The following is a 27,462-nucleotide window of genomic DNA, read 5'->3' on the forward strand; positions in this document are numbered from 1 at the left end:
TCAAAAAACCTAGCATGCCTTGCACTAATCCTATCTTCCACCTAGGTGAATACAGACCCAAAGTACTCACTTGGGATCTGGCCCATATCATCTACCTCCAAGCACAAGTTCCCTCCTTTATCTTTGAGTAGTCCTATCTTCTCCCTAGTTATCCTCTTTTTAAAAATGTATGTATATATAGAATGCCTTACGATTCTCTGTGACCCTACTTGCCAAGACTATTTCATGGCCCCTTGCTCTCCTAATTCCCAGCTAGAGTTCTTTCCTGGTTTCTTTATATTCCTCACAGACTCTCCGACTTTAGCTCACTAAGCCTTACATTTGCTTCTTTTTCCTTTGGATTAAATTCACAACCTCCCTCGTTATCCAAGGGTGCCTTACCTTGCCATCCCTGTTCTTCCTCCTTACTGGAATGTGCTGGTCCTGAACTCTGATCAGTAGGTCTTTAAACAACTCCCACGTGTCAAGTGTGGACTTGCTTGTTAACAGTTGTTCCCAATTAACACTCCCTAGCTCCTGCCTAAATACTGATGTAATTAGCCCTCCCCAATTTATTACCTTCCCACAAGATCCTGACTTCACAGTTTCCAATATGCTTTCCCACTGTAAGGTCAGTCACCTGGACAGACTCACTAGCCAATACAAAGTCCAGTATGGCCCCTCCTCCAGTTGGGCAGGCCACATATTGTTTCAAGAAGCCCTCTTGGATCGACTTAAATTCTGCCCTGTCTAGGCCTCTTGCAGTAAGGGAGTCCCAGTCAATACTGGGGAAGTTAAAGTCACCCACCATGGCAACCCTTTGCTATTGCATCTTTTCATAATCTGCCTACATATTTGTTCCTCAGTGTCTTGGTGGCTATATTGTTGGAGGGCTTATTGTATAATCCTATCAGACTGATCAGACCAACCTTACTTTTGAGCTCTACCCATATTGCCTCAGCACTTGAGCACTCCCGTATGCCCTCTCTGAGGGTGGATGTGACATTCTCCCTGATTAGTAATGGTACTCCTCCCCCTCTTACCTCCCTATCTCAAGTTCAACAACAAAACTTCGGCATGTTGCACAGCCAGTCCTGTCCCTCCCTCAACCAAGTCTCTGTAATGGCCACAACATCATCGCCCCATGTACTAATCTATGCTTGAAGCTCATCTGCCTTACTTATACTCTTTGTGTTGAAATAAATGCACTTCAGATCATTAGCACCATTGTGTTCATTTACCTGTCTCTGACTGTCCTTTCTTTCCAGTTTACTGGTTCTGAAATTACCAGCCCCTCAATCCCTCCACTTGTTGACCTGCTACTCTGTTTCCCAGCCCCATGCCTCTCGAGTTTAAACCCTCCCAAGTAAAAGTAGCAGAGCTTTCTGCAATGATATTAGATCCCCTGTCCCTCTTGTACAGGTCACCCCTGCCTAGCAGAGGCCCCAATGATCCAAGAACATGAAAGCCCAACCCCTGCACCAGCTCCTTAGCCATGCATTCATCTCTCATTTTTATTCCTTGCCTCACTAGCATGTGGCACTAGTCATAACCCTGAGATTACTACCCTCTAGGTCCTGCTTTTCTCTCTTCCCTAATTCTCTGTACTCACTTCACAGGACCGCATCCCTCTTTCTACCTCTGTCTGGCTACTTACCCTCCTCCCCTTAAAAGTTTCCTGCAACTGCTCAGAGATGTCCTCAATCCTGGTAATACCATCCTGGAATCTCAACTGTAGTCACAGAAACACCTGTCTGTGCCCCTAACTGCCCCTACTATCGCTCACATGGATCTTGCTCGACCCTGCTCTACAGAAGAGCCAGTTGGTGTGCCACAGGCTTGGCTGCTCCTGTTATACTCCTGGAGAGGCTATCCCCTGCAATAGTATCCAAAACAGTATATCTGTTAGAGAGGGGAATAGCCACAGGAGGCTCCAGCACTACCTGCTTGTTTTGCCTGGTGGTCACCTATCTCCTTGACTGAACCTGTGGTGTGACCACCTCCCTGTAACTCATGTCTATCACACTCTCTGCCGCCGTACGCTCCTCAGTGTATGCAACTGCCACTCCAACCAATCACGGTGTGTGAGAGCACCTTCATGTACACAACGTCATCAGAGACATTCTCCTCCTCCCTGATCCCCCCCCACATTTGGCAGGAGGAGCACACTATTGCTCTAACTGCCATCTCTGTTCCTTTACACTAAGAAAGATAAAAGAATCTTACCTTGCCTTCACCTTACTCACTGAAGCCCAGTATTCACCTAAGCCCAGACTTATACAAAGCAGCAGCACTGCCATCACACAGCAGCTCCTCTCAAACTATTTTGTTGATAGTTTCCAATTAACTGGCTACCTACAAGCTTTACAAATGGACCAAGTACCTTCTTGGTTACAACAAACTTACTAACAGCCCCTCTCAATCTCTCCCTTTCTCCTTTTTTTTTTAGTAAGAGGAGAGGGAAGGATGGAACCATTGCAGTAACAATGTAACACAATAATGTAAGTCCCACATTTTGGTCTTAAACATGTCTCCAGGGTTTGTGCACCATCAGCTAGTGGAAAGAGGCTTTTCCTGACTCCCTTAGCTAAACATGTCAATATCTACTACACCTTGGCAAGTGTCCTCAAACTCCTTCAATGAGAACAACCCCAGCATTTCCAAACTAACTTTGTGACTAAAATCTCCCTCCCTACAGCCATTCTGGTAACTCTCCTCTGCACCCTTTCTTATCTTCCCTTAAGAGACCAGAACTGGATATAATGCTCCAACAGGGGCCTAACCAGGTATTTATAAAGATTCAGCAAAGCCATCCTTTTGTTCTCAATGCCTCAATTGACAGAAACCAAGATCTTGTATTCACTGCTTTGCTAACTACTCTCTCAATGTAACTGTCATATTCAAAGACCAATGTAAACAAACCCACAGTGTGCTCTGTTCCTGTACAGTTCTAAGAATGGTGCTGTTAACTCTATATTTGGCTATCCTTATCCTTTCTACCAAACTGCACCTCTCGCTTTTCAGTACTCAGTTTTATCTGCCACTTCGCTGCTAATTCTGCTAAGGCGATGCTATCTGCCGGCAACAATGTGATTCATCCAACCAAAATGCATGGTGTCACATTTCTCTGTGTTGAACTCCAACTGCCAATTATTCACATGTAAGGATATAAACTTAAATAATTTGCTGCAGTAATCTCCATTCCTGACTATTCCCATCCATAATTTGATTCCATTTGCAAATTTAGAAATTGTGCTTCTAATTCCAAAGTCAAAACTTTAGTGTAAATTGTAAACAGTGGTGTTCCCAACACTGGTCCTTGATCTTAAAATCACTTTGTACTTTATGAGAAGTTTCATGAATAATTACACATGACACATTCATTTTTTAAAATGATGTTATGCAAAAACATAATGCTGATTACAACACACACTACCTACAGGGACTACACAGTACATGGAACAAGACTCCGCACTGTCATCTCAGAAAATCTAACGTGCCCTCTGGAAGACTGCAGGCGCTGCACATTTTTAGACCTATAAGTGATTGACATTCTGTGATTAGTATGACTGTCAATACAGATACCTCCCCCTTTTTACTGGGACCAACACCTGGGCCATGAACTGCAGGGTCACTTTCAGTTGTCTGGTTCCTCCAGGAACACTCACTGATTCATTCACATTGTTCTCGCACTCCGGATTTAGGTTGAAGCTACCATCTCCCAGAGTGGCCACCATTGGCTGTCCTTTTCAGAAGCATCGTGGAATAGCAAACACTGGAGGTCTCAGTTCAGATCAGGTTCCAATCTAGCAGGAGCTCCAATTTCATATGTAATCTGTGGAGATTTTATACATTCAATCAACCCTGGGGTTCACAGAGATCCCAGGATCAGTGTCCGTAGCGGGGCTGAGGGAGGGTGGGAGACTGGGGTCAGAATGCTACAGATGACCCCGGGATCAATTTCAGGGAGGGTTGTGGAGGACACCAGTGACCCTTGGTTCTAGCCTTTGGATTACCGTGGTTAGCTAAGGCTGTAAGGTGGACCAATGAAATAATGAGCTGTGTTTCTGTCCATCTCTATGGATACAGTGCAACTTCCCTAATCACCCCGCTGTTGCTGAGGATAGACAGATAAATGTAACAAGACAGCAAAGTATTAATTTGTCAAAATCCTTGCATGCGGATGAGTCTCCAGGAATCTCCAGCACTGGTCTGCCGTGAGTGGGGAATTCACACCTGCGATATTCTCTGGTCTGTCAACATCGCCTTGATCCTGTGGTATTCCTATACCTTCGGTGAGCAGGAATTGGAGGGCAGACTTTCAGTCAAGTGTAACAATTACGCTGAATTATATGCATGTTGTCGTGGTCCACGTGCAATTATGTACGCCAGTCCTTCCCCCTCAGTCTGTAAATTCATGATGGCTTTCCTCCTCCTTCCTTGGAGGAGGGACAATCTGTGTCTTTACAATACTCTGGATAACTAATGCACACACTCTCCAATCCAGCATCAATCACACAACACTAAATACCTCCTGCATCAGAGGTGGAATCCATTTAACTCTTTGCATTACAGCCTGATGTTTATTTCGGAGGGGACATTTAAAACTCCGGTCAGTGCAGAGTTACACAGCCTGGTAACCGCCGATGATCAGAAAAAGCTCTTATGGACAATAGCAATAGAGTGTATCTCAGTATCCTTTGGTCTGATCTTGGGTTTGGAATTTCTTCTGTTCCCATGCGAGGCTGAGGTGGAAATGCTCTCTGGTCAAAACAGCGAGTTTTGATTGTTTAAGGCAATGGCCCTTTCGTTGTGGATGAGATGCTGGTATTTCAGGAGCACAATGTATGTCAGGATTAACATTGGCAGAGAACACCTGGGTCCAAATATTGTTTGATACCTTCGAATCCAGTCAGCACAAGCTGAGGACTCCATACAGTTTCCAGATTTAAATTCCCAAAGTCCAGAATAATCAGGGAACTTGACACCAAATCCTAGAACACAAATGTACATGTTAGGCTTAACCAGTTTCAGGATCTTGGCACTCCTTTCATCAATGGGTTAATCATTTCTCTCAGGGTGAATTTATATAACATTTACAGCACAGAAATAGGCCATTCAGCCCAAATCAATCCATGCTAACCCACCAGAAGAGAGCTTCATATTCTACCTGAGAAAAGAAACTTTTCTACCACAATTATTAGCCAAACTCTCATTATTAGCCCAAGTTGTAGAATCCTTTACAAATCGTCTCTGTATATAGTGTCGTACACCTTCAAAGACCTTCAGAATTTCAAATACCTCCATTAGATAGCCATCAGGTAGTTCATCCCAGACTTGAATCTCTCACATTACATTTGCAAATCACTTTATATTTGTGCCCTCCCAACAGAGTCAGAGTGATCCAGCACCCTTTGGCCCAAACAGATCCTTCCAATTGTCCACATTTGGTCCATACCCCTCTAAACCTTTCCCATCCAGGTACCTGTCCAAATGTTTTTCAAATGTTGCTATTGTACCTGCCTCAAATCACTTTCTCTGGCAGCCCATCCCATATACACACCACTTGCTGCATGAAGTTGCCCCTCAGGTCCTTTTTAAATCTTTCTCCTCTCATCTTAAAACTATGCTCCCAGTTTTTGATTCGCCATCCCAAGGGAAAAGACTATATGCTTTCATCCCTTCAACACCCCTCATGATTTTATACAACTCAATAAGGTCACCCCTCATTCTCCTACGTCCAAGGAATAAAGTCCTATCCTGGCCAACCTCTCCCTATTACTCAGGCCTACTGGTCCTGACAACATCCTCGAAAATCTTCTTTGCACTCTTTTCAGTCTAACTCTGTCCTTCCTTATAACAGGGTGCCCAAAATTGTACACAATACTCCAATTGCAGCCTCACCAATAACTTAGAGTTACAGACATGTACAGCATGGAAAGAGACCCTTCGGTCCAACCTGTCCATGCTGACCAGATATCCCAACCCAATCTAGTCTGCCCTGCCAGCACCCAGCCCATATCCCTCCAAACCCTTCCTATTCACGTACCCATCCAGATGCCTTTTAAATGTTGCAATTATACTAGCTTCCACCACTTCCTCTGTCAGCTCATTCCGCACACACACCACCACCTGAATGAAAAAATTGCCCCTTAGGTCTTTTATATTTTTCCCCACTCAACCTAAACCTATGCCCTTGAGTTCTGGACCCTCCACCCCAGGGAAAAGACTTTGTCCCTCATGATTTTATAAACCTCTGCAAGGTCACCCCTCAGCCTCCAATGCTCCAGGTAAAACAGCCCTAGCCTATTCACCTCTCCCTCTAGCTCAAATCCTCCAAACCTGGCAACATCCTTTTAAATGTTTTCTGAACCCTTTCAAGTTTCACAACATCCTTCCAATAAGAAGGAGACCAGAACTGCACGCAATATTCCAAAAGTGGCCTAACCGATGTCCTGTACAGCTGCAGCATGACCTCCCAATTCCTATATTCAATGCTCTGACCAATAAAGGAAAGCATACCAAATGCCTTGTTCACTATCCTAACTACCTGTGACTGTCTTTATAAGGAGCTATGAACCTGCACTCCAAGGTCCCTTTGTTCAGCAACATCCCTAGGACCTTACCGTTAAGGGTGTAAGTCCTGCTAAGATTTGCTTTCCCAAAATGCAGCACTTCACATTTATCTAAATTAAACTCCATCTGCCACTTCTCAGCCCATTGGCCCATCTGATCAAGGTCCCGTTGTAATCTGAGGTAACCTTCTTCGCTGTCCACTACACCTCCAATTTTGGTGTCATCTGCAAACTTACTAACTATATCTCTTATGCTCACATCCAAATCATTTATATAAATAATGAAAAGTAGAAGACCCAGCACCGATCCTCGTGGCACTCCACTGGTCACAGGCCTCCAGTCTGAAAAACAACCCTCCACCACTATCCTCTCTGTCTTCTACCTTCGAGCCAGCTCTGTATCCAAATGGCTAGTTCTCCCTGTATTCCATGAGATCTAACCTTGCGAACCAGTCTCCCATGGGGAACCTTGTCAAACGCCTTACTGAAGTACACATAGATCACATCTACTGCTCTGCCATCATCAGTCGTCTTTGTTACTTCTTCAAAAAACTGAATCAAGTTTGAGAGACATGATTTCCCAGGCACAAAGCAATACTGACTATCCCTGATCTGTCCTTGCCTTTCCAAATACATGTAAATCCTGTTCCTTAGGATTCCATCCAATAAATTGCCTTCCACGACTTCAGGCTCACTGGTCTATAGTGCCCTGGCTTGTCCTTACCACCCTTCTTAAACAGTGGCACCACGTTAGCCAACCTCCAGTCTTCCGGCACCTCACCAGTGACTATCGATGATACAAATATCTCTGCAATAGGCCCAGCAATCACTTCTCTAGCTTCCCACAGAGTTCTAGGGTACACCTGTTCAGGTCCTAGGAATTTATCCACTTTACCAGTTTCAAGACATCCAGCACTTCTTCCTCTGTAATATGGACATTTTTCAAGATGTCACCATCTATTTCCCTACATTTTGTAGCTTCCATGTCCTTTTCCACAGTAAACACTGATGCAAAATACTTATTTAATATCTCCCCCATCTCCTTCGTCTCCATACAAAGGCTGCCTTGCTGATCTTTGAGGGGCCCTATTCTCTCCCTCGTTACCCTTTTATTTTTAATGTATTTGTAAAAACCCTTTTGATTCTCCTATCTGCCAAAGCGCTCTCATGTCCCCTTTTTGCCCTCCTGATTTCCCTCTTAAGTATACTCCTACTGCCTTTATACTCCAAGGATTCACTCGATCTATCCTGTCTATACCTGACATATGTCCTTCTTTTTCTTCACCAAACCCTCAATTTCTCTCATCATGCAGCTTTCCCTACACCTAGCAGCCTTTCCTTTCACCCAAACAGGAATATACTGTCTCTGGACTCTCTTATCTCATTTTTGAAGGCTTCCCATTTTCCAGCTGTCCCTTTACCTGCAAAGATCTGCCCCCAGTCAGCTTTTGAAAGTTCTTGCCTGATACCATCAAAATTAGCCTCTCTCTTTAGAACTTCAACTTTTAGATCTGATCTATCCTTTTCCATCACTATTTTAAAACTAATAGAATTATGGTCGCTGGCCCCAAAATGCTCCCCCACTGACAACTCAGTCACCTGCCCTGCCTTTTTCCCAAGAGTAGGTCAAATTTTACAACTGTAACAATGTCCCAACTCCTATACTCAGTGCCTCAGCCAATGAAGGCCAGCATGCTAAATGCTTCCTTCACCTACTTGTGACACCACTTTCAAAGAACTATGTACTTGTACTCAAAGATCCCTCTTCTACAACACTCATCAGGGCCTTACCATTTACTGTACAAATCCTAGATTGCTTTGCCTTTCCAAAGTGCAACACCTCACACTTATCTGTATTGAACTGCATTTGCCAATTCTCAGCCCACTTTCCCATCTGATCAAGATCCCTCTGTAATTTTCAATAACTTTCCTCACTATCAGTGATACCTCCTAATTCTGCATCATTCACAAACTTACTAATCATGCCTTGTTTATTCGCATCATTTATGTAAATAACAAATAACAAGATCCCAACACTGACCCCTGTGGCACACCACTAGTCACAGGCCTCCAGTCCGAGAAACAACCTTCAACCATCACCCTCTGCTTCCTACCATCGAGCCAATTTTGAATCCAATTAGCGAGCTTTCCCTGGATCCTTTGCAACCTAATCTTCATGACTAGCCTGCTGTACAGGACCTCGTCAAAGGCCTTACTACAGTCCATATAGACAACATCCACTACTCTACCCTCATCTATCCTTTTGGTTACCTCTTCGAAGAATCTTAAAAGATTTGTCAGACATTACTTCCCATGTACAAATTCATGCTGACTGTCCAAATGCTGGTCGATCCTGTCCATCAGCATCCTCTCCAACAACTTGTCAGGTTCACTGGCTTGTAGTTCCCTGGCTTGTCTTTGTTACTTTTCTTAAATAATGGAACAACATAAGCCATCCTAGTCTTCCAGAACTTCACCAGTGGCTAAAGATGAAGTAAAATCTCTGCAAGGCCCTCTGCAATTTCTTCCCTCACCTCCCACAATGTCTGGAGGATGGACTTGATCAGGCCCAGGGGATTTATCCACTATAATGCATTTTAAGGCTGCAAATGCCTCCTCTCTGGTAATATGCATGCAGTCCAAAACATTCCCACTTGCTACCCTTATTTTCTTAGCATCCACGATTCTCTCCTCAATGAACACAGAGGAGAAATATTCATTAAAAAAAGAACTCCCCTATCTCCCATGGCTCTACACAGACAACCATGCTGATAGTGAGTTTTGTGATGATTTGTAGCTCAGGTTGAGGTTCTGGATGTAGGTTTGCTCGCGGAGCTGGGAGGTTCATTTCCAGACGTTTTGTCACCATACTAGGTAACATCATCAGTGAGCCTCCGGATGAAGCATTGTGGTATGGTCTGCTTTGTATTTGTGTGTTTAGGTTTCCTTGGGTCGGTGACATCATTTCCTGCGGCGATGTCATTTCCTGTTCTTTTTTGCAGGGGGTGGTAAATGGGATCCAAGTCAAGGTGTTCGTTGATAGAGTTCCGGTTGGAATGCCATGTTTCTAGGAATTCTTGTGCGTCTCTGTTTGGCTTGTCCTAGGATAGATGTGTTGTCCCAGTTGAAGTGGTGTCCTTCCTCATCCGTATGTAAGGATACTAGTGAGAGAGGGTCATGTCTTTTTGTGGCTAGTTGATGTACACGTATCCTGCTGGCTAGTTTTCTGCTGTTTGTCCAATGTAGTGTTTGTTACAGTTCTTGGGACAACACATCCATCCTAGGACAAGCCAAACAGAGCCACATGCAAGAATTCCTAGAAGCATGGCATTCTAACCAGAACTCTATCAATAAACACGTTAACTTCAATCCCATTTGGCCACTCCGCTGAGAAAAACAGGAAATCACATCACCACAGGAAATGATATCACCGACCCAAGGAAACCTAAACACACAAATAAAAAGCAGGCCATACCACCAGTGCTTCATTTGGAGGCTCACTGATGTTACCTAGTGTGATGACAAAATGTCTGAAACCAAACCTTTCAGGTCAGCGAGCAAACCTATATCCAGAACCATGCTGATCTTTAAGGGGACATATTCTCTCCCTAGCTACTCTTTCACTGTCTCAATTGAGCAGCAACGGTTTGTCCCTATCCAATGTCCAGACCCATCACGATTTTGAAAACGTCTATCGGATTTCCTGTTAGTTTTCTCTCTCCAAGTCAAATAGTTCCAATGTCATTGATCTATCTTCATAACTGAAGTCTTTCTTCCCTGGAACTATCTTTGTAAACCTCTTCTGCACTCTCTCCAAAGTGTTCACCTCCTTCCTCAATATCTGAGGGGAGGACTAATAGGCATCTAGAGTTAAGTTCAGCATCATCTCCTTGCTCTTGTACTCTATGCCCCTATTAATAAAGCCCAGGACACTACATGCTTTATTAACCATCTTCTATGATCTATACAGACATCCACTCAGATCCCTCTGCTCATGCACTTGATTGTATTTTAGCCCCTGTTTTAAATTAGCTGTCCATGTTCTTCCTCACCCTTCTCTGCTTTGAACTTCACCTGCCACCAATACACCACTGTCAACTAGAATCAGAGAATCCCTACAATGTGGAAAGAGGCCATTTGGCCCATAGTCTGCACCGAACCCCAAGAACAAGCCCCACCCTGTTCTCATAACCCTGCATTTACAGTGGCTAATCCACCCAAGTTAAACTTCGCTGGACACTATGGAGCAATTTAGCACAACCAATTCACCTAACCTGCACATAGAGTCAGAGATGTACAGCATGGAAACAGACCCTTCAGTCCAACCCGCCCATGCTGAGCAGATATCCCAACCCAATCGAGTCCCACCTAGCAGCAACCAGCCCATATTCCTCCAAACCCTTCCTGACTGAGAGGAAACTGGAGCCCCTGAAGCATACCCACGCAGACACAAGGAGAATACGTAAACTCCACAGACAGGCGACCAAGGCTGGAACTGAAGCCGGATCCCTGGCGCTGTGAGGCTGCAGTGCTAACCACTGAGCCATTATGCCACCTTTGTCTATGTTGTTTTGAAGTTCTACACTGTCCTTGCACCAGCATGCTTTCAAATTCTGTATCATGCTCAATGCTGAAATTGATCCCTGCACACCAAGATTGAGATCATTAATATGCACCAGGAAAAGCAAAGATCTCAACACCATTCTCTTGGTGAATTCTACTACAAACTTTTCTCCAGTCCAAAATATATCCATTGAGTATTACAGTTTCCATCACTGAGCCAATTGTGTACCATTGTTGCTACTGTTCGTTTTATTCCATGAGTTTTAACCTTTCTCACAAGTCGGTGATGTAGCAGTTTTACAGCATGGAAACAGACCCTTTGGCCATCACGTCCACGCCAGACCCTTTGGCCATCACGTCCAGCACTGGGTACAGGCCCAGTGTTCATCTAAATACTTAGCTGTTGTGATGGTTCCAGTTTCCAGGCAGAAGGTTCCAGGTCTCCACCACCCTCAGGGGAAAATAAAAATCCTCCCATGTCCTGTAAACCTCCTGCCTTTACCATAAATCTGCGACACCTATTATTGAACTTTCAACTAAGGGAAAGGTTTCTTCCAATCCTCCCAAGCAATGCCCCTGAATTTGTACACCCTAATTACATCCTCACTCGGCCTTCTCTACTTTAAGGAAAGCAACCCCAGCCTATCTCGTCTTGTTTCATAGCTTAATGACTTCAGCTCAGGCAACATCCTGGTGAATTTCCTTTGCACCCCTCATATCCTCTCTATGGTGTGGTGTGGTGACCAGAACTATACACAGTACTCCAGCTAATGAAGATCTCATACAGCTCTACGTAAACTCCCTGCAAAATACCAAAGAACTGTGGATGCTGGAAATTCCCTGCAGTTTTTATTCAATGCCTTTAACAGTCAAGTCATACAGTGATATAGTTATATAGTACAGCAACTTCAGTCTAAATTGTCCGTACCGTCCATATAGCCTAAACTGATCTAATCCCATTTACCAGCATTTGGCCCATATCCATGTAAAGCCTTCCTGTTTATATACCCATTCAATGTTTTTTAAATGGTGTACTGTAATTGTATCCACTTCCTCTGGCAGCTCATTTGATACATGCTTTCTTTGCGTGGAAAAAGTTGCCCCTCAGGTCCCATTTAGATCTTTCCCATCTTACCTTAAACTAATGCTCTGTAGTTTTGCAGTCCTCTACTCGAGGGAAAAAAAGACCTTGTCTATTCCCCCTGTCCATGCCTCATGTTTTGTTTTTAAACAATCCTCTATAAGGTCACCCCTCAGCCTTTGATGCTCCAGGGCAAACAGCCCCAGCCTATTCACCCTCTCCCTATAGCTCAAACCCTCCAACCCTGGCAACATCCTTGTAAATCTTTTCTGAACCCTTTCAAGTTTCACAACATCTTTCCTATAAGCAGGGAGACCAGAAGTGAACACAGTATTTCATAGCTTTCTTAACCACTGACTCTGTTGCCTTAAGGATCTGTGGACATGACATAAAGATAGGTGGAGGGACAGGCAGTGTTGAGGAAGCGGGGAGGCTGCAGGAGGACCTTGAAATGCCAAGCAAGTGGCAAAGAAGTAGCAGATGGAATACAATGTGGCAAAGTTTGAGATTATGTGCCTTGATAGGAAGAATACAGGCGTTGACTATTTTCTAAATGGGGACAGGCTTCAGAAATCTGAAGCACAAAGGAAGTTGGGAGTCCGAGTTCAGGTTTCTCCTAAGGGTAACATACAGGTTCAGCTGGCAGTTAGGAAGACAAATGCAATGTTGCAATCATTTCAAGGGGGCTAGAATACAACAGCAAAGTTTACTGCTGAGGCTGTAATAAGAGACCGCATTTAGAATATTTCGAACAGTTTGGGACCATGTAGCTAAGGAAGAATGTGGTGTAACTTAAGAGTGTGCCCAGAGGAAGTTTACATGAATCAGCCTGGGAATGAAGAGCTCGTTATAGGAGGAGGTGTTGAGAACTTTGGGTCTGTACTCGATGGAGTTTAGAAGGATGAGAGAGGATCAGATTGAAACTGACAGGATACTGAGAGGCACGGAGAGCGAGGACTTGGAGAGGATGTTTTCAATAGTAGAAGATACTAGGTTTGAGGGCACAGCCTCAGGGAGAAGGGTTGACCCTTTAGAACAGAGATGAGGAATTTCTTCATCCAGAAAGCGAGTAATCAGTGGAACTCTGCTGCAGAGAGCTGTGATGCCAAACCATTGAGTGTATTTAAGGTAAGAGATAGATAGGTTCATGCAGGAGCAAATTACTACAGATGCTGAAATCTGTACTGAAAATGTTAAAATGCTGAAGATCAGTGGTTCAGGCAGCATCCATTGAGAGAGAGCAAGCTAACATTTCAAGCATAGATGATCCTTCATCAGAACCTATTAAATAGGTTCATGATTAGTAAGGGGATCAAGGGTTATCGTGAGAAGGCAGAGGATGGGGTTGAGAAACGTATCAGCCATCTTTGAGTGGCGGAGTAGACTGGACCCGAAACACTAACTCTGCTTTCTTGACACAGATGCTGCCAGACATGCTGAGTTTCTCCAGCAACTTCTGTTTTGGCCTTCTGAACACTCTAGGTTAATGCTAAATGACAAATGCTAAGAGTTCTTCTCAGTGGAAGTTTAAGAAAAGCTTTGATGGTTTTGATGGTCAATCTCTCTTCTTTGTTTCTACACTATTTTGTAACCACATTTTAGATTAGATTACATTACATTACAGTGTGGAAACAGACCCTTCGGCCCAACAAGTCCACACCGACCTGCCGAAGCGCAACCCACCCATACCCCTACATTTACCCCTTACCTAACACTACAGGCAATTTAGCATGGCCAATTCACCTAACCTGCTTGGCTTTGGACGGGATCCCTGGCTTCTGAGGTGGAGCCAGTGCCTGAGAGTTTGTCTTTGCCCTGTGAACAAGGGGAGCACAATCTGCAGGAAAGAACCGGCTGTTCTTTCACATCTAGCAGCAACCAGAACAAAGAATGATTAATGACTTATATGTGATATAAAGCTAAATGGAATATCGTGTGGGATGTGTTGCTCACTCCTGGCAGAGATCAGGCACAAGACATTTTGCAATAGCTCAACTGATTGCATTTGATGGGTTTAAAAAGTTTTGGAATGTTAGCTTTTATTTCAAATGGAATACAAAGGGTTGAAAGTTACATTAAGTTACATAAAGCTCTAGTTAAGCCCCATTTGGATGGTTACTTATTTCATGGGCAGTGCACCTCAGGAAACAAACTGACTTCAGAAACAAGGCTCGTATAGAAGATTAAATGGATGATCTAAGGGGTGTTTAAATGAAGAAAAAGTTGATAGAGAGGACCTAATTTGCATTGGTAGCAAGTCCAGAACAAGATAATAGACAGTAACTTTACAGTAACTTTAGACTATTGATGAAAATGTCGGAAAATACTTATTCACACAGTGATTAAAAACCTGGAACTTTCTCTGCAAGCCACGTTAGGTAAAGCAGGCTCAACTGAAGTTGACAAATCAGCAGGTTCATTAGGAAGGAGCTTTAATTAAGAATTCATGCTGTTTCTAAAGACTGAGCTTAATTGTGAATGACATCCTGCGTGCAACTCTGGGACAAAGGTAAACTTTCCTTTCTCTGACCTGTCTGAAGCCTTTGACATGGTGACCACACCATCACCCTGCAATCCCCTGCCACTCTCCTCCAGTTGGGTGACACTGCTCTCACCTGGTCCATTCTCAATAATCTAAGAATGGCTGAAGAATCATCAGCGATTGCCTCATTCCTGCTCCCCTAGCATTACTTCTGGCATCATCCAAAGCTCTACCCTTGGGCCTTTCTGAATTTCTCATCTCCACACTGCCCCTGAGCAACACTGGTGGTTAGATGTTGTTGAGTAGTAGCAGATGCTTGAAATGCTTATAGAAGTGACTAACACTTGAGTATCTAAGGGAGACCCAAACTTTGTAATCACACAATTGTGCAATTTTAATTGAATACTGCAGAATATAAGTTGTCCCTTAACAATAAACAAGGCAATCTGATATTCTCTCTCTCTCTCACACATACACACACACACATTTCCTGTGGGTCCTTTATTATTCTACACTATCACCCTTACTCTCCTGTCAAATCTCTCTTCTATCTTACTATCTTCTAGGTCTGCACTGGCAGCTGAAGATTTTGTACCACACAATCGCACAATTTTACCTTCTGTTGTTTCCAGGCAGTTAGGTGTCAACAGGAAGCTGGGCTTCAATGTCCACTCGACAAATGGGACACTTCTTACTGGTGGCCAACCATTGGTCCACACAAATCTGGTGGAAGAGGTGCATGCATGGGAGACGCCTGCAATGAAGAGTTAACAGTGTTAGGAATGGCCTGGCATCTCGGTAACCATTATCTGTGATGCTACTGACCATTCACAAATTGAATTCCCCACCAATATAAGCCCATAAGATACAGCAGCAGAAATTAGGCCATTCAGCCCACAGAGTTTGCACTGCTATTCAATCATGGCTGATATTTCTCAACCACATTTTCCCACTTTCTACCTGTAACCCTTGATCCCCTTGACAATCAAGAACTATCTATCTCAGTCTTAAAGAGACTCAGTGACCTGGCTTCCACAGCTTTCTGTGGCAATGAGTTCCATAGATTCATCACTCTCTGGCTGAAGACGTTTCGATTTATCTCAGTTCTCATGGGTCTTCCCTTTACTCTAAGGCAGTGCCCTCGGGCCCTAGTCTCTCCTATCAATGGAAACATCTTCCCAACATCCACTCTGTCCAGGCCATTCTGTATTCTGTATGTTTCAATTCGATCCACCTCCTCGTTCTTATAATCTCCAAATATAGACCAGGAGTCCTCAAACATTCCTCATATGCTAAACTTTTCATTCCTGGAACTGTTCTCGTGAATCTCCTCTGAACACGGTCCAGGGCCAGTACGTCCTTCCTGAGATATGGGATCCAAAACTGCGCACAATACTCCAAACATGGTCTCACCAGAGCCTGGGAAGTACATCCCTACTTTTATATTCAAGTCCTCTCCAAATAAATGCCATCATTGATTTGCCTTCCTAACGTCTGACTCAACCTGCAAGTTTACCTTGAGAGAATCCTGGACTAGAACTCCCAAGTCTCTTTGCAAATCAGATTTCTGAATTTTCTCCCCATTTAGAAAATAGCCCATGCCTCTATTCTTCCTACCAAAGTCCATGACCTCACACGTTCCCACGATGTACAGGACTTCTTTGCCCACTTTCCTAATCTGTCAAAATTATTCTGCAGACTCCCCGCCTCCTCAATGTTACCTGTCCGTCTACCTCTCTTTATATTGTCTGCAAACATCGTCAGTATGCCCTCAGTTCCTTCATCTAGATCATTAATGTATAAAACGAAAAGTTGTGGTCCCAACACTGAGCCTTGTGGAACACCACTTGTCACCGGCTGCCATCCTGAGAAACATCCTTTTATCCCCACTCTCTGCTTTATACCAGGCAGCCATGATTCAATCCACGCTAGCACCTTGCCTCTAACACCATTGTCCCTTATCTTACTCCTGTGCGACACCTTATCAAAGGCGTTCTTGAAGTCCACATAGATAACATCCATTGGCTCTCCTGAGTCGAACCTGCTTGTTACTTCCTCAAAGAATTCTAGCAGATTGATGAAACAATGGTGACTTTGGCCTATTTTACCATAAACTTCCAAATATTCAGAAATCTCATTCTTCACGATGAATTCCAGGATCTTAACCAGGATAGAGATTAGGCAAATCAGTCTGTAATTTTCCATCTTTTGCCTTACTCGCTTTTTAAACAGGGGTGACATGTTCAGTCCGATCCAAAGGGACCCTCCCGGACTATAGCAATTCTCGAAAGATCATCAGTAAAGCCTCCACTATCTATTCAGCTACTTCATTCAGAACTCTGGGGTGTAGTCATCTGGTCCAGATAATGTATCCACCTTCAAACCAGTTTTTCTAACACCTTCTCCTTGGTGATGGCCACCATAATCAGCTCTGCCCCCTCACTCTCAAATTTTTGGGATATTATGTCTTCCAATGAGAAGACTGACACAAAGTAATTATTCAGTTCCTCAGTCATTTCCTTGTTTCCCCACTACTATCTCTCCAGCAACATTTTCCAGCAGCCCAATGTTCACTTTTGACTCTCTTTTGCCTTTTATATATCTAAAGAAATTCTTGCAGTTTTCCTTTACATTACTGGCTAGCTTACCCTCATATTTAATCTTTTCCCTCCTTATTTCTTTTTTTTTTGTTGCTCTTGGTTGGCAAGCTTCCCAATCCTCTGGTTTCCCACTGTCCTTCACCACATGACATGCTTTCTCTTTTGCTTTGATGCGATCCCTGACTTCCCTGGTCAACGATGGTTGCCTCATCCTCCCTGTACCATGCTTTTTTTTCCTCGGGACGAATCTCTGCTATGCCTCCTGAATTATTCCCAGAAACTCCTGCCATTGCTGTTCCACTGTCTTTCCTGCTAGGTTCCTCTCCCAGTCAATTCTGGTCAGCTCCTCCCTCATGCCTCTGTAGTTGCCTTTGCTCAATTGACATTCAATATCTCTGATTCTATCTTCTTCCTCTCAAACTACAGAGTAAATTCAATGATCATTGCCTCCTAAGGGTTCCTTTACCTTAAGCTCCCTTATCAAGTCTGCCTCATAGCACATTAAATCCAGTATTGCCTGTTCCTGAGGGGGTTCCACCACAAGCTGCTCCAAAAAGCCATCTCGTAGACATTCCACCAATTCCTTTTAAGTGCAATCCACTACCAACCTGATTTTCCCAGTCCTCCTGCATACTGAAATCCCACATGATCACTGTAACTTTGCCTTTCCTACACATCTTTTCTATTTCCTGGTATATCTTGCACCCAGCTCCTGACTACTGTTTGGAGGCCTCTACATAACTCCAACTATGGGACAGTGAGGTCTGCAGATGCTGGAGATCAAAGTTGAGTGTGTGTTGCTGGAAAAGCACAGCGGTTCAGGCAGATTTTCCTGCTCCTTGTATGCTGCCTGACCTGCTGTGCAAAAGCAACACACTCAACCCACATAACTCCAACTATGTTTTTTTTTTCACCTTTGTGGTTCCTCAGCTGTACCCACACAGATTCTGACCCAACTTCATTTCTTGCTATTGATTTCATTTCATTTCTTACTAATAAGGCAACCCCACCCCCTCTGCCCACCTCCCTATCTTGTTGATAGGATATATATATATCTTTCATGTTCAGCTCCCAATCCTGATCCCCTTGAAGTCACATCTCCGTGATGCCTAACACATCATACTTGCCAATTTCAATCTGCACCCCAAGCTCATTTACCTTATTCCTTATACTGCGTACTTTCAGATCCAACACCTTTAGTCCTGTATTAATCGGCACTCTTCTCACTGTCATTCATTTGTCCAGAGTGTTTGAAGTTTGGTTGCTAACCCTTTCCAAACACACTGTCCTATTTGTGCCTGTGCTGGAGACTTTAATAACCTCTCCAGAGTTCTGCAATCTTACCTCCTCCTTTAATTTGGGTTTTCTATGTTCCCCTATAATTGAACTCCCTCCCCCATCAAGAACCCTAGTTATGCAATTCACTAGGACTCTGGTCCCACCACGGTTCAGATGAAGATCGCCCCATCGGAACAGTTCTCGTTTTCCCACTACTGGTGCCAATGTCTCATGAATTCAAACCCATTTCTCCCACAGTAATCACTGAGCCACGCATTTACCTGCTTAATCTTATTGACCAATTGTGTCAATTAGCTCGTGGGGAGATTTTGATTGTAAGATTTGGAAAGATTTCCAAGCACAAATTCAACTCAGGAGGATTCTACATCTCAAAAAGCAAGCCTCAGTCTGACGTTTCGTAAGCTTGAGACCAAAGTAAACATTTCAGCACAAAAATGTTTGTAAGGATGAACAGAAGAGATGAGCATTAATGGGGTAGGCCAATCTAACACTGGGAAATCTAAAGAGAATATTCTAAATTGGAACAAAATGACATCAGAACAGTGATGAAACCCAAGGAACTGCATATAAGTGATGCATGAAAGTGACCCAGTGTTAGTGTCCTGGTCAATCTAATAGCGAAGACAGCAGACAGGGTTTTATATCAGAAAATGGATAGGGTGAAGGGGAAGTGTGGAAAGGATTCTGCTACGTATAAATTTACAAGCATGAAGAGAAACGCCAAACCTGCAAAGAAGAGAAATGATTTGGTTAAAAATAAGCAGAATGGGTCAAAAAGGGACAGTAAGCTAACAGAAGGTCAGGGAGAAGTAGAAATAAGTTGAAGCTAATGGCACAATACAGCAAATTATGTAAAGCCTACGCAAGTTGATAAGTGAATTAATAACTTAGATATAAGCTTGATCTAACAGCCATCACATGGTTGCAGAAACAAGATAGCTAAGACAGACTGGGGAAACAGATTAAAAGATATGACAATAGCATGGCAAACTTCAACATATCACCGCAGCGGGTAACATCAGCAAGAATCATGGCAATAACTCACCAAGCTCCTTCAACTGCACCTTCCAAATCTGAATCTCTAGCATCTAGAGGGTCAAGGAAGCAGCAAGATGGGACACTGCCACCTGCAAGCTTATCTCCAAGCTACTCAGCATCCTGACTTGGAAATGAATTACTGCTCCTTCACGGTCACCAGATCAAAGTGCAAGTTTACTAATAATACAAAGGTAGATAGGACCCGGACAGAGTCAGGTTACAAAAGGATAGAAATAGGTTAAATGAATGAGGAAGAACATGGCAAGATATACAGAAAATTTGTATAAGGGTGACGTTATTCCCTTTGGAAGGAAAATCAAAGTAGTACTTTTTAAAATTATGGGAGAATGGGAAATGCCAGCAGATGGATTTGGATGTTTCCTTGTACAAGACTTACAAAAATCAATATTCAGCAGTTAGGAAAGCAACTGGTTCCTAATACAAAGGGATCAGAGTATGAGAGTATTATACAAAAGGTACTGGTGAGACCACACCTGGAGTATGTATACAATTGTGGTTTCCTCACCCAAGAGTGAGTGCCACAAAGGCTCACTTGACTTGCACGTATGAGGGGACTCTCCTACATAGAGAGAGATTGAGTAGTCTACACCTTTGTCTCTCAGTCTTCTAAACTCCCAAGAATAATGTCATTCAAATTTTTAAGGGGTTAGTTAAATTAGGTATAGGTGGATGCAGTGACAACTTCGACTTCTGCTGAGGTTTCTCACCTGACATCTTCTCCTTCCTCTAAAGGTGACAGACATATTGTGCATTTCTCTTCCACCTCAGCTGCCTCCTTCCCTTCCTCACAGGTCTCCAGTGTCCTCTGCAATATCAAATTTGTCGAGTGAAATGAACAGACTAATGCAATATTAATCCCAATGCTGCCAAATACAGAAGAGCTTTAAGACCATATTTTGAGACAGGCAATTGGAAAAGAGACTGTGGTCACAAAGTTCCAATTCACTAGCTTGGCACAATTAGCTTCAAATTAATAGTTCTTAGAACCCGGAGAGATACCTTGAGAAGATGATTGCTATGGGCAAAGGTTAGCTGGGAAAAAAAAAACCTCACCTTTTCATACTTGTGTAGGAAGGTGTATCTTTCAATGGTGCTTTGCGATGCTCCATGGTTTAAGTCACTGAATTGATCCTCCAGGTGCAGCAGGTCCTCAAAATGAAAGGGATCATGTCACAAAGCAACTCAAAGCAGTAGCATCCAGACGGTCAGTCAGTCTATTCAGACATGGTGTGTAACTACTCACCCATTTGAATCTCAATGTCTAAGTTACTACATTGAAGAAGTAAGGCAACCAGAACTATTGCTTAGGCATTTAGGTGCAGATACTGCCCAATCAACTCACATACTGGCTGAGGTTCACTGGGTGTCACATACAGCTGATTCAGAAAGACTAGAGTTCAGAAAAATAAGCCTGTTGTCCAAGCTTACACCACAGAGCACTGCTGAGGAGATAATACACTAGGCCAAAACAGTCTTCTCAGCTAAAGGATCTCAGAATCTACTCAAACAGCAGAGGAGTAAAAATAAAGGTTGGCCTTTATTGGTTTTCAACCAACAATTATTAGAACAGATTATCTGGTCATTTATCTCAGAGATGTTTCTCACTGAAATGTAAAATAGTTATACAGCATTTTAGGTGACCTGTCATGAACATGTCTGTGGGATCTTGTTTGCATAAATCATCTGCCATATGCCTTTTGTTACCACATTCACTATGTAGAAAAGAAAATCATTTGGAACATGCTGAGATTGTAAATGGCATTATGCAGAAGTAAACTCTCTCTTTATCTAACCCTTTTTGTTCACTCTGTGACTGATTCTCATGAGTTAATTGGACTCAGGCAAAGTTGCAAAATTGGGATCAATGAAAGAATATTCCAAGTATGAAACAGTACAGAGGTGTTCAGCAGCATATTTAATAACTGTCAAGAGAGTGTAGTGAAGAAGGTATACCCAAGTTGGATACAATAATTCAGTAGTTCTTTGTTCCTTATTCCACTACACCTATATCGTTAAAAATCACAGAACACCAGGTTATAGCCCAACAGGCTTATGTGGAAGCACTAGCTTTTGGAGAGCTGCTCCTTCATCAGGTGCTTGTGCAGAATAAGATCATAAGACACAGAATTTATAGCAAAGGTCTACAGTGTGATGTAACTGAAATTATATATTGAAAAAGACCTGGATTGTTTGTTAAATCTCTCACCTTTTAGAAAGACCATGTTGGTTTCAGTTCTTTCATATGTAAATCCCAGAACTTCTTTTTAAAAGCTATATTCTCAAGTGAAGTTTAACAATAAGTGCCATGTCAGCTCAGATAATGCACTGAAGGTGCGAGGTGCCCTGTGTGAGGCTGTCTGTGCCCCAATGTTCAGGCTGATCCTACTTCTAAAAAAAGGGATTTACAGAATCTTACATGGATGGATTAATGCAGTTTTTGAGCAAAATAAAATGTAATTCTGCAAGTACAAATTCACCCCACAAACTTTTTATATGTGCGTGTGTGTTGGTGGTGGTGGGGGGGGGGGGGGGGGGGGAGGGAGGTGTCTGTGAGAGAGAGAGAGACACACAGACAGAGTATGTGTATGAGTGCAAAAGAGTATAAGGCTGTGAGAGGGGGTGTGTGTATGTGTGAGTGTGAGAGAAAGAGAGAGAGAGAGGTGGTGCATGAGAAATTTTATGTGTGTCTGTGTGTGTACCATGCAATGGGGTCACCTGTAGTATGACATGACCCCCAGGTCCTGGTTGAGGCCATCCTCATGGGTACTGAACTTAGCTATCAGCCTCTGCTCGGCCACTTTGCGTTGTTTCCTGTCCCGAAGTCTGCCTTGGAGGATGGTCACCCGAAGGTCAGAGACTGAATGCCCTGAACCGCTGAAGTGTTCAACGACTGGGAGGAAACACTCCTGGCTGGTGATTGTCGTGCGGTGCCCATTCATCCATTGCAGTAGCTTCTGCTCAGTCTCACCAGTGTACCACTCCTCAGGATATCCTTGCCTGCAGTTTAGGCAATAGACACTTTGGCCGAGTCACATGACTATCTGCCACATACATGGAGAGTGTTGTCCCCATGCGAAATGGTGGTATCCATGTCAACACTCTGACACGTCTTGCAGCATCTGCCATGACAGGGTTGTATGGTGTTGTCCTGAAAGCCGGGCAGTTTGTCACGGACAGTGATCTGTTTGAGGTTTGGTGGCTGTTTAAAAGGCAAGAAGTGGAGGTGTGGGGAAGGTCTTGACGAGGTGCTCATCCTCATTGATAATGTGTTGCAGATCACGAAGAACATGGCGTGGTTTTTTGGGTCCTGGGAAGTACGGGACAATGAAGGGTACCCTGTCGGTTGGCAGCTACTGTCTGTCTCCTGAGGAGGTCATTATGGTTCCTTGCTGTGGCATGTTGGAACTGGTGGTCGATGAGTTGAGCATTGTACTCGTTCTTATGAGGGCATCCTTGAGTACTTTCAAGTGTCCATTACATTCCTCCTCATCTGAACAGATCCTGTATTTCACAAAACTTATACCCCTTTAAAAACACACACACACACACACACACACAAGTTGTGGGGTGAATTTGTACTTGCAGAATTACTTCTTATTTTGCTCAAAAACTGCATTAATCCATGCAAGATTGCATACTTTTTTTTAAGAAATAGCATCAGTCTGAACATTGGGGCACAGAGAGCCTCACACAGGGCACCTCACACCTTCAATGCATTATCTGAGCTGACATGGCACTTATTGTTAAACTTCACTTGAGAATGTAACTTTTAAAAAAGTTCTGGGTTTTATATATGAAAGAGCTAAAACCAACATGGTCTTTCTAAAAGATGAGTGACTGAAACAACCCAGGTCTTTTTCAATTATAATGCATCACACTGTAAACGTGTGCTAAAAATTGAGTATTCCACAACCAGCCGATGAAGGAGCAGCACTCCGAAAGCTAGTGCTTTCAAATAAACCTGTTGGACTATAACCTGGTGCTGTGTGCTTTTTAACTTTGTCCACCCCAGTACCTCCAAACCATATCCATTTACATCAGTTTTTTTTGTGGTGAAGTACGTAGAGATATTGGTGCTGCTGGGATATGACGCAGGGACTTTCCAGAATCTAAGGATACTCGAAAGAAATTTTATCATTGCATTTTTTCTTAATTCATTCATGGTATACAGGCGTCACTAGTTGGACCAGCATTTATTGCCCATCCTTAATTGCCCAGAGGGCAGTTAAGAGTAAATCACATTGCTGAGGGGCTGGAGACGTATACACCAGACCAGGTAAGGGTGGCAGATTTCCTTTCCTAAAGGACATAATTGAATCAGATAGATTTTTCCAACAATCAGCAAAGGTTTTATGATCATCATTATCATAGAAATCATAGAATCCCCACACAGTGTGGAAGCAGGTCATTTCACCCATCAAGTCCACACCGACTCTCTGAAGAGCATCCCACCCCAGACCACCGGATCCTTATATCCCTACATTTCCCATGGCTAATCCACCTACCTTGTACATCCCTGAACACTACGGGCAATTTAGCTTGGCCAATCCACCTAACCTGCACATCGTTGGACCATAGGGGGAAACTGGGGCATCCGGAGGAAATCACACAGACACGGGGACCGTATGCAAACACCACACAGGCAGTCGGCCAAGGCTGGAATAGAATCAGTGCCCCTGGCATTGTGTAGCAACAGTTCTAACCACTTTGCCATTGTGCAGCATAATCTAATAATAATCTGGAAGTAAGAGTTTCAAATTCCACCATCTGCCATGGTGGCATTCAAACCCAAGTCCTCAGTATTTGGGTCTCCCGTTTAAAACACTAGTGACCTAGTGATGACCATGAGGCCATCGCCTATCCACTGTTTTTGTATTGTGATATAAGGTGTGTGATTTTTTACATATTTTATTATTTATTTTTGAGCTTTTTTAAAATTTAAGTAGAAGCATATGGGTTGTGCGTGTGAAGGGGTTTACTGATTAACTTGCAAGTATTGCTGTAGCCATGATCATTTTTTTTGACAAAGACAGCAAGAAAGATAGATTTCCTGGAAAATAATGAGTTTTTGTTTACCTTGGGATGAATTTCATGAGTGAACAATGCACACAGTTGTGAAATACACTCCAATTTAGAAGGTCTGGGATTGATTACTTGGTTTTGATCGGGGGAAATTAGCTGGAGGAGAAAGAGTTTTAATTTAATTTGAGCTTGAGCCGTTCTGCAGGGCTCTTAGCTGAAGCCACATGTGTAAAACAATAGTTTTTGATCATTTGGAATTGTCAGTGCAAGACATTTAGTACAAGTTCCAGATCAGAATAATTTGGTTAAAACCCTGAAGGAATTATTTGACACAGAAAGTTTGAGCTGAGTTATACGAATACTCCAAAAAGAAGCTACCCTATTCTATTGACTAGGAGTTGAAGCTATAGTTAAATTAAACCCTAGTAGAGCAATACAGAAGGGAAATCTTTCCAGTGTGAGTACTATAAAGGGTCGCATTTTGGAATTAATTGGATTGTAGTTTTACTGTGTATTTCAAAATCTTTACATGTTTTATGTAAATAGTTTTGTTTATTCTGTTTTACCTTAATTTGCTTTACATTATAAACTATGTTTTAATGTTAAAACTAAATCTGCAACATTGCGTGCATATATTTCAGTGAGAAAGCACCTTGTTCAAACCAAAAAAAAATCTATCAAGCTTGATTTCCATCTGGGATCTAATTTGTCCAGTAATAACTTCAGCTGGGATTATAACAATAACCACTCCCTTTAATATCTGGGATGCATCTCATCAGGTCCAGGGGAGTGATCAGCATTCAGCCCCATTGGTTTCTCCCATACTTTTTCCTCAAGTGATTGTTATTGTACTTATTTCTGTCCCTCTATTGCCCTTGACTGTTTAGTACCTTAAGAATACTATTAATGTCTTCTAATATAAAGTCTGCAGCAAAATATTTTTTCAACTTCTTTGCCATTTCCTTATTCCCCATCATTATTTCTCCACACCCACCTCCAACCGCTTTTCCTCAGTCCAGAACAAAACAGTAGCAGAGGAAACAACATCCCCTTACTGGCAATCAAATATTGCCAAGCTTGGACAGCTGTAAACTTCATGGGCACAGAAAGTGGTGTAGATCATCCACTGGTGTTAACACCTTCAGCCATCTCAACTTGTCAAACCACTGGAAATAAATGCTCAGAGCCAAGAGAGTGGGGTTGGCCGTGTGCAATCCATCCTCACTGTAATAAACTCTGTATATACAAAATCTCCCAGGATATAAATACAGATCCTGTTGGATTCCAAAATGCACTTCTTTCATATTCACTCACAAGCCATATATATTGCAGACAAGACAAAGGAAAAGATACGAAAACTGTTCTTAGCTCTTTCGAAATACAAATTGATCTGGGAAAGAAAAAAATCAACACTTCCTAAACCCAGAGCTTCTCTGTTTGGCAGGGAATGATTACAATACGATATTGCAACACTGAGTTTAAAGCAAAACTCGCCTAACAGGGGAGAGCCAGTTAAAGTTACCTGCAGGCTACATTCTTCTGGTTTGACAAGCCAAAGAGAGACAGGTGAAAGACAGATGTTGGCGTTGCTATCAAGGTGATTGGAAGGTCTAAACACTCTCCCTAGGGTCATAAATAACTTCATGATTCTACGGTTATTTCTTAAGAACATGCATGCAATAATCAGTGCATACGCTCCAACCATGACTAACCAGAGGATAGTGAAGACAAATTCTATGAGAACCTGGACACAACTATTGTAAATGTGCCACAGGACAAGTTCATTATGATGGGGGGTAACCTCACTGCAAAGACAGGAGCTGACTATGGGGGATGATGTTGTGGGGGTCAAAGTGTAGGGAAATACAACAGTAATGCAGACTTCTTTTGAGACTTTGCACTCACTGGATTACATCAGCCAGCAGCATTATCTTTAAGCAGGCAAAGTAAAAAATACAAGGATACCCCCAGGATCTCAACTCTGGCATCAGATTGATTCATCACCCACAGAGCAATATAAAAGATGTCTGATCACCATCTTGATGAGAGGAGGGGAGTCCTTGACAGACCACAGGACACTGTATTCCAAGCTGATATATGCTGTTTCATCAAAAAGACAACCATTAAACATGTACTAACAATCCCCCACCCCAAGCCCCATCCGCATAGAGAGCAAGATGTGTGGAAACTGGCATCTGCTAAGAACTGCAAACAACTGAGGCTCAGACTTGGAAATAATGCCAATCTCCAAAGAAAACTCAAGTTGTTGATGGTAAAATGCCACCGGTCAACCTTCAAATCAACAGCAGCTGGAAGCAGCTGTTAGTGTTTTGGGAACACACATAAATGACCAAGATCAGATCAACAAAAATTATGATAACATTAAGGAACTGCTAAGGATGAAAAAGCTGCCAACTTGGGAACCAGATAAATAGTTGTGTCACGAGTGGTCACTCCAGGTGAACAAAAGCAACTTGCAACAACAGCTGCAAAGGTGCACAGACAAACAAACCACAGAACCTCACCTCACTGAAGAAGTATTTCTATAAAGCTTTGAAAACTAAGATAATGCATGCCCGCCACAGACTGGTAGAAAAACTACCTAGGAAGTGATCACATATAGTGGCACTGCTTCCACCAAACAATCCAAACACTTGGTAAGATTGGTATTTCAAACCCAATTCAATCATGAGCTGCTTTATGGGCTCTGCTAGAAAGACAAGTTTTGATGTTGTTGCAGTCTTTAACGAAAAAAATAACCGGAAATCCTGTATTTAGAGAAGTGCACTATTAGAAAATTAA

At 42.9% G+C, this 27,462-nt stretch overlaps 1 protein-coding gene across 5 annotated transcripts in view; it reads right to left on the reverse strand.

Annotated features, from left to right (window-relative positions):
• Positions 1–3,557: 3,557 nt before the first annotated feature.
• LOC122565162 (uncharacterized) overlaps positions 3,558–27,462 on the reverse strand; it is an 87,012-nt gene continuing 63,107 nt past the window's right edge. For 4 of the 5 annotated variants that reach the window (XM_043720862.2, XM_043720859.2, XM_043720860.2 and 1 more), the window contains 4 exons: positions 20,692–20,787; positions 20,346–20,443; positions 15,297–15,434; positions 3,558–4,973 (listed from right to left, as the gene is read on the reverse strand). In XM_043720862.2, the coding sequence (XP_043576797.2) occupies positions 15,317–15,434; positions 20,346–20,443; positions 20,692–20,787 (312 nt within the window). In that variant the 3' untranslated portion in view covers positions 3,558–4,973; positions 15,297–15,316. Of the gene's footprint in view, positions 4,974–15,296; positions 15,435–19,624; positions 19,795–20,345; positions 20,444–20,691; positions 20,788–27,462 lie in introns of those variants that run through there. The other variant, XR_015751877.1, reaches the window with a different exon arrangement.

Source organism: Chiloscyllium plagiosum, unplaced genomic scaffold, assembly GCF_037043375.1.
Source record: "Chiloscyllium plagiosum isolate Xiang-an unplaced genomic scaffold, Cpla_swu_hap1 HiC_scaffold_28, whole genome shotgun sequence".
Lineage (NCBI taxonomy): Eukaryota > Metazoa > Chordata > Chondrichthyes > Orectolobiformes > Hemiscylliidae > Chiloscyllium > Chiloscyllium plagiosum.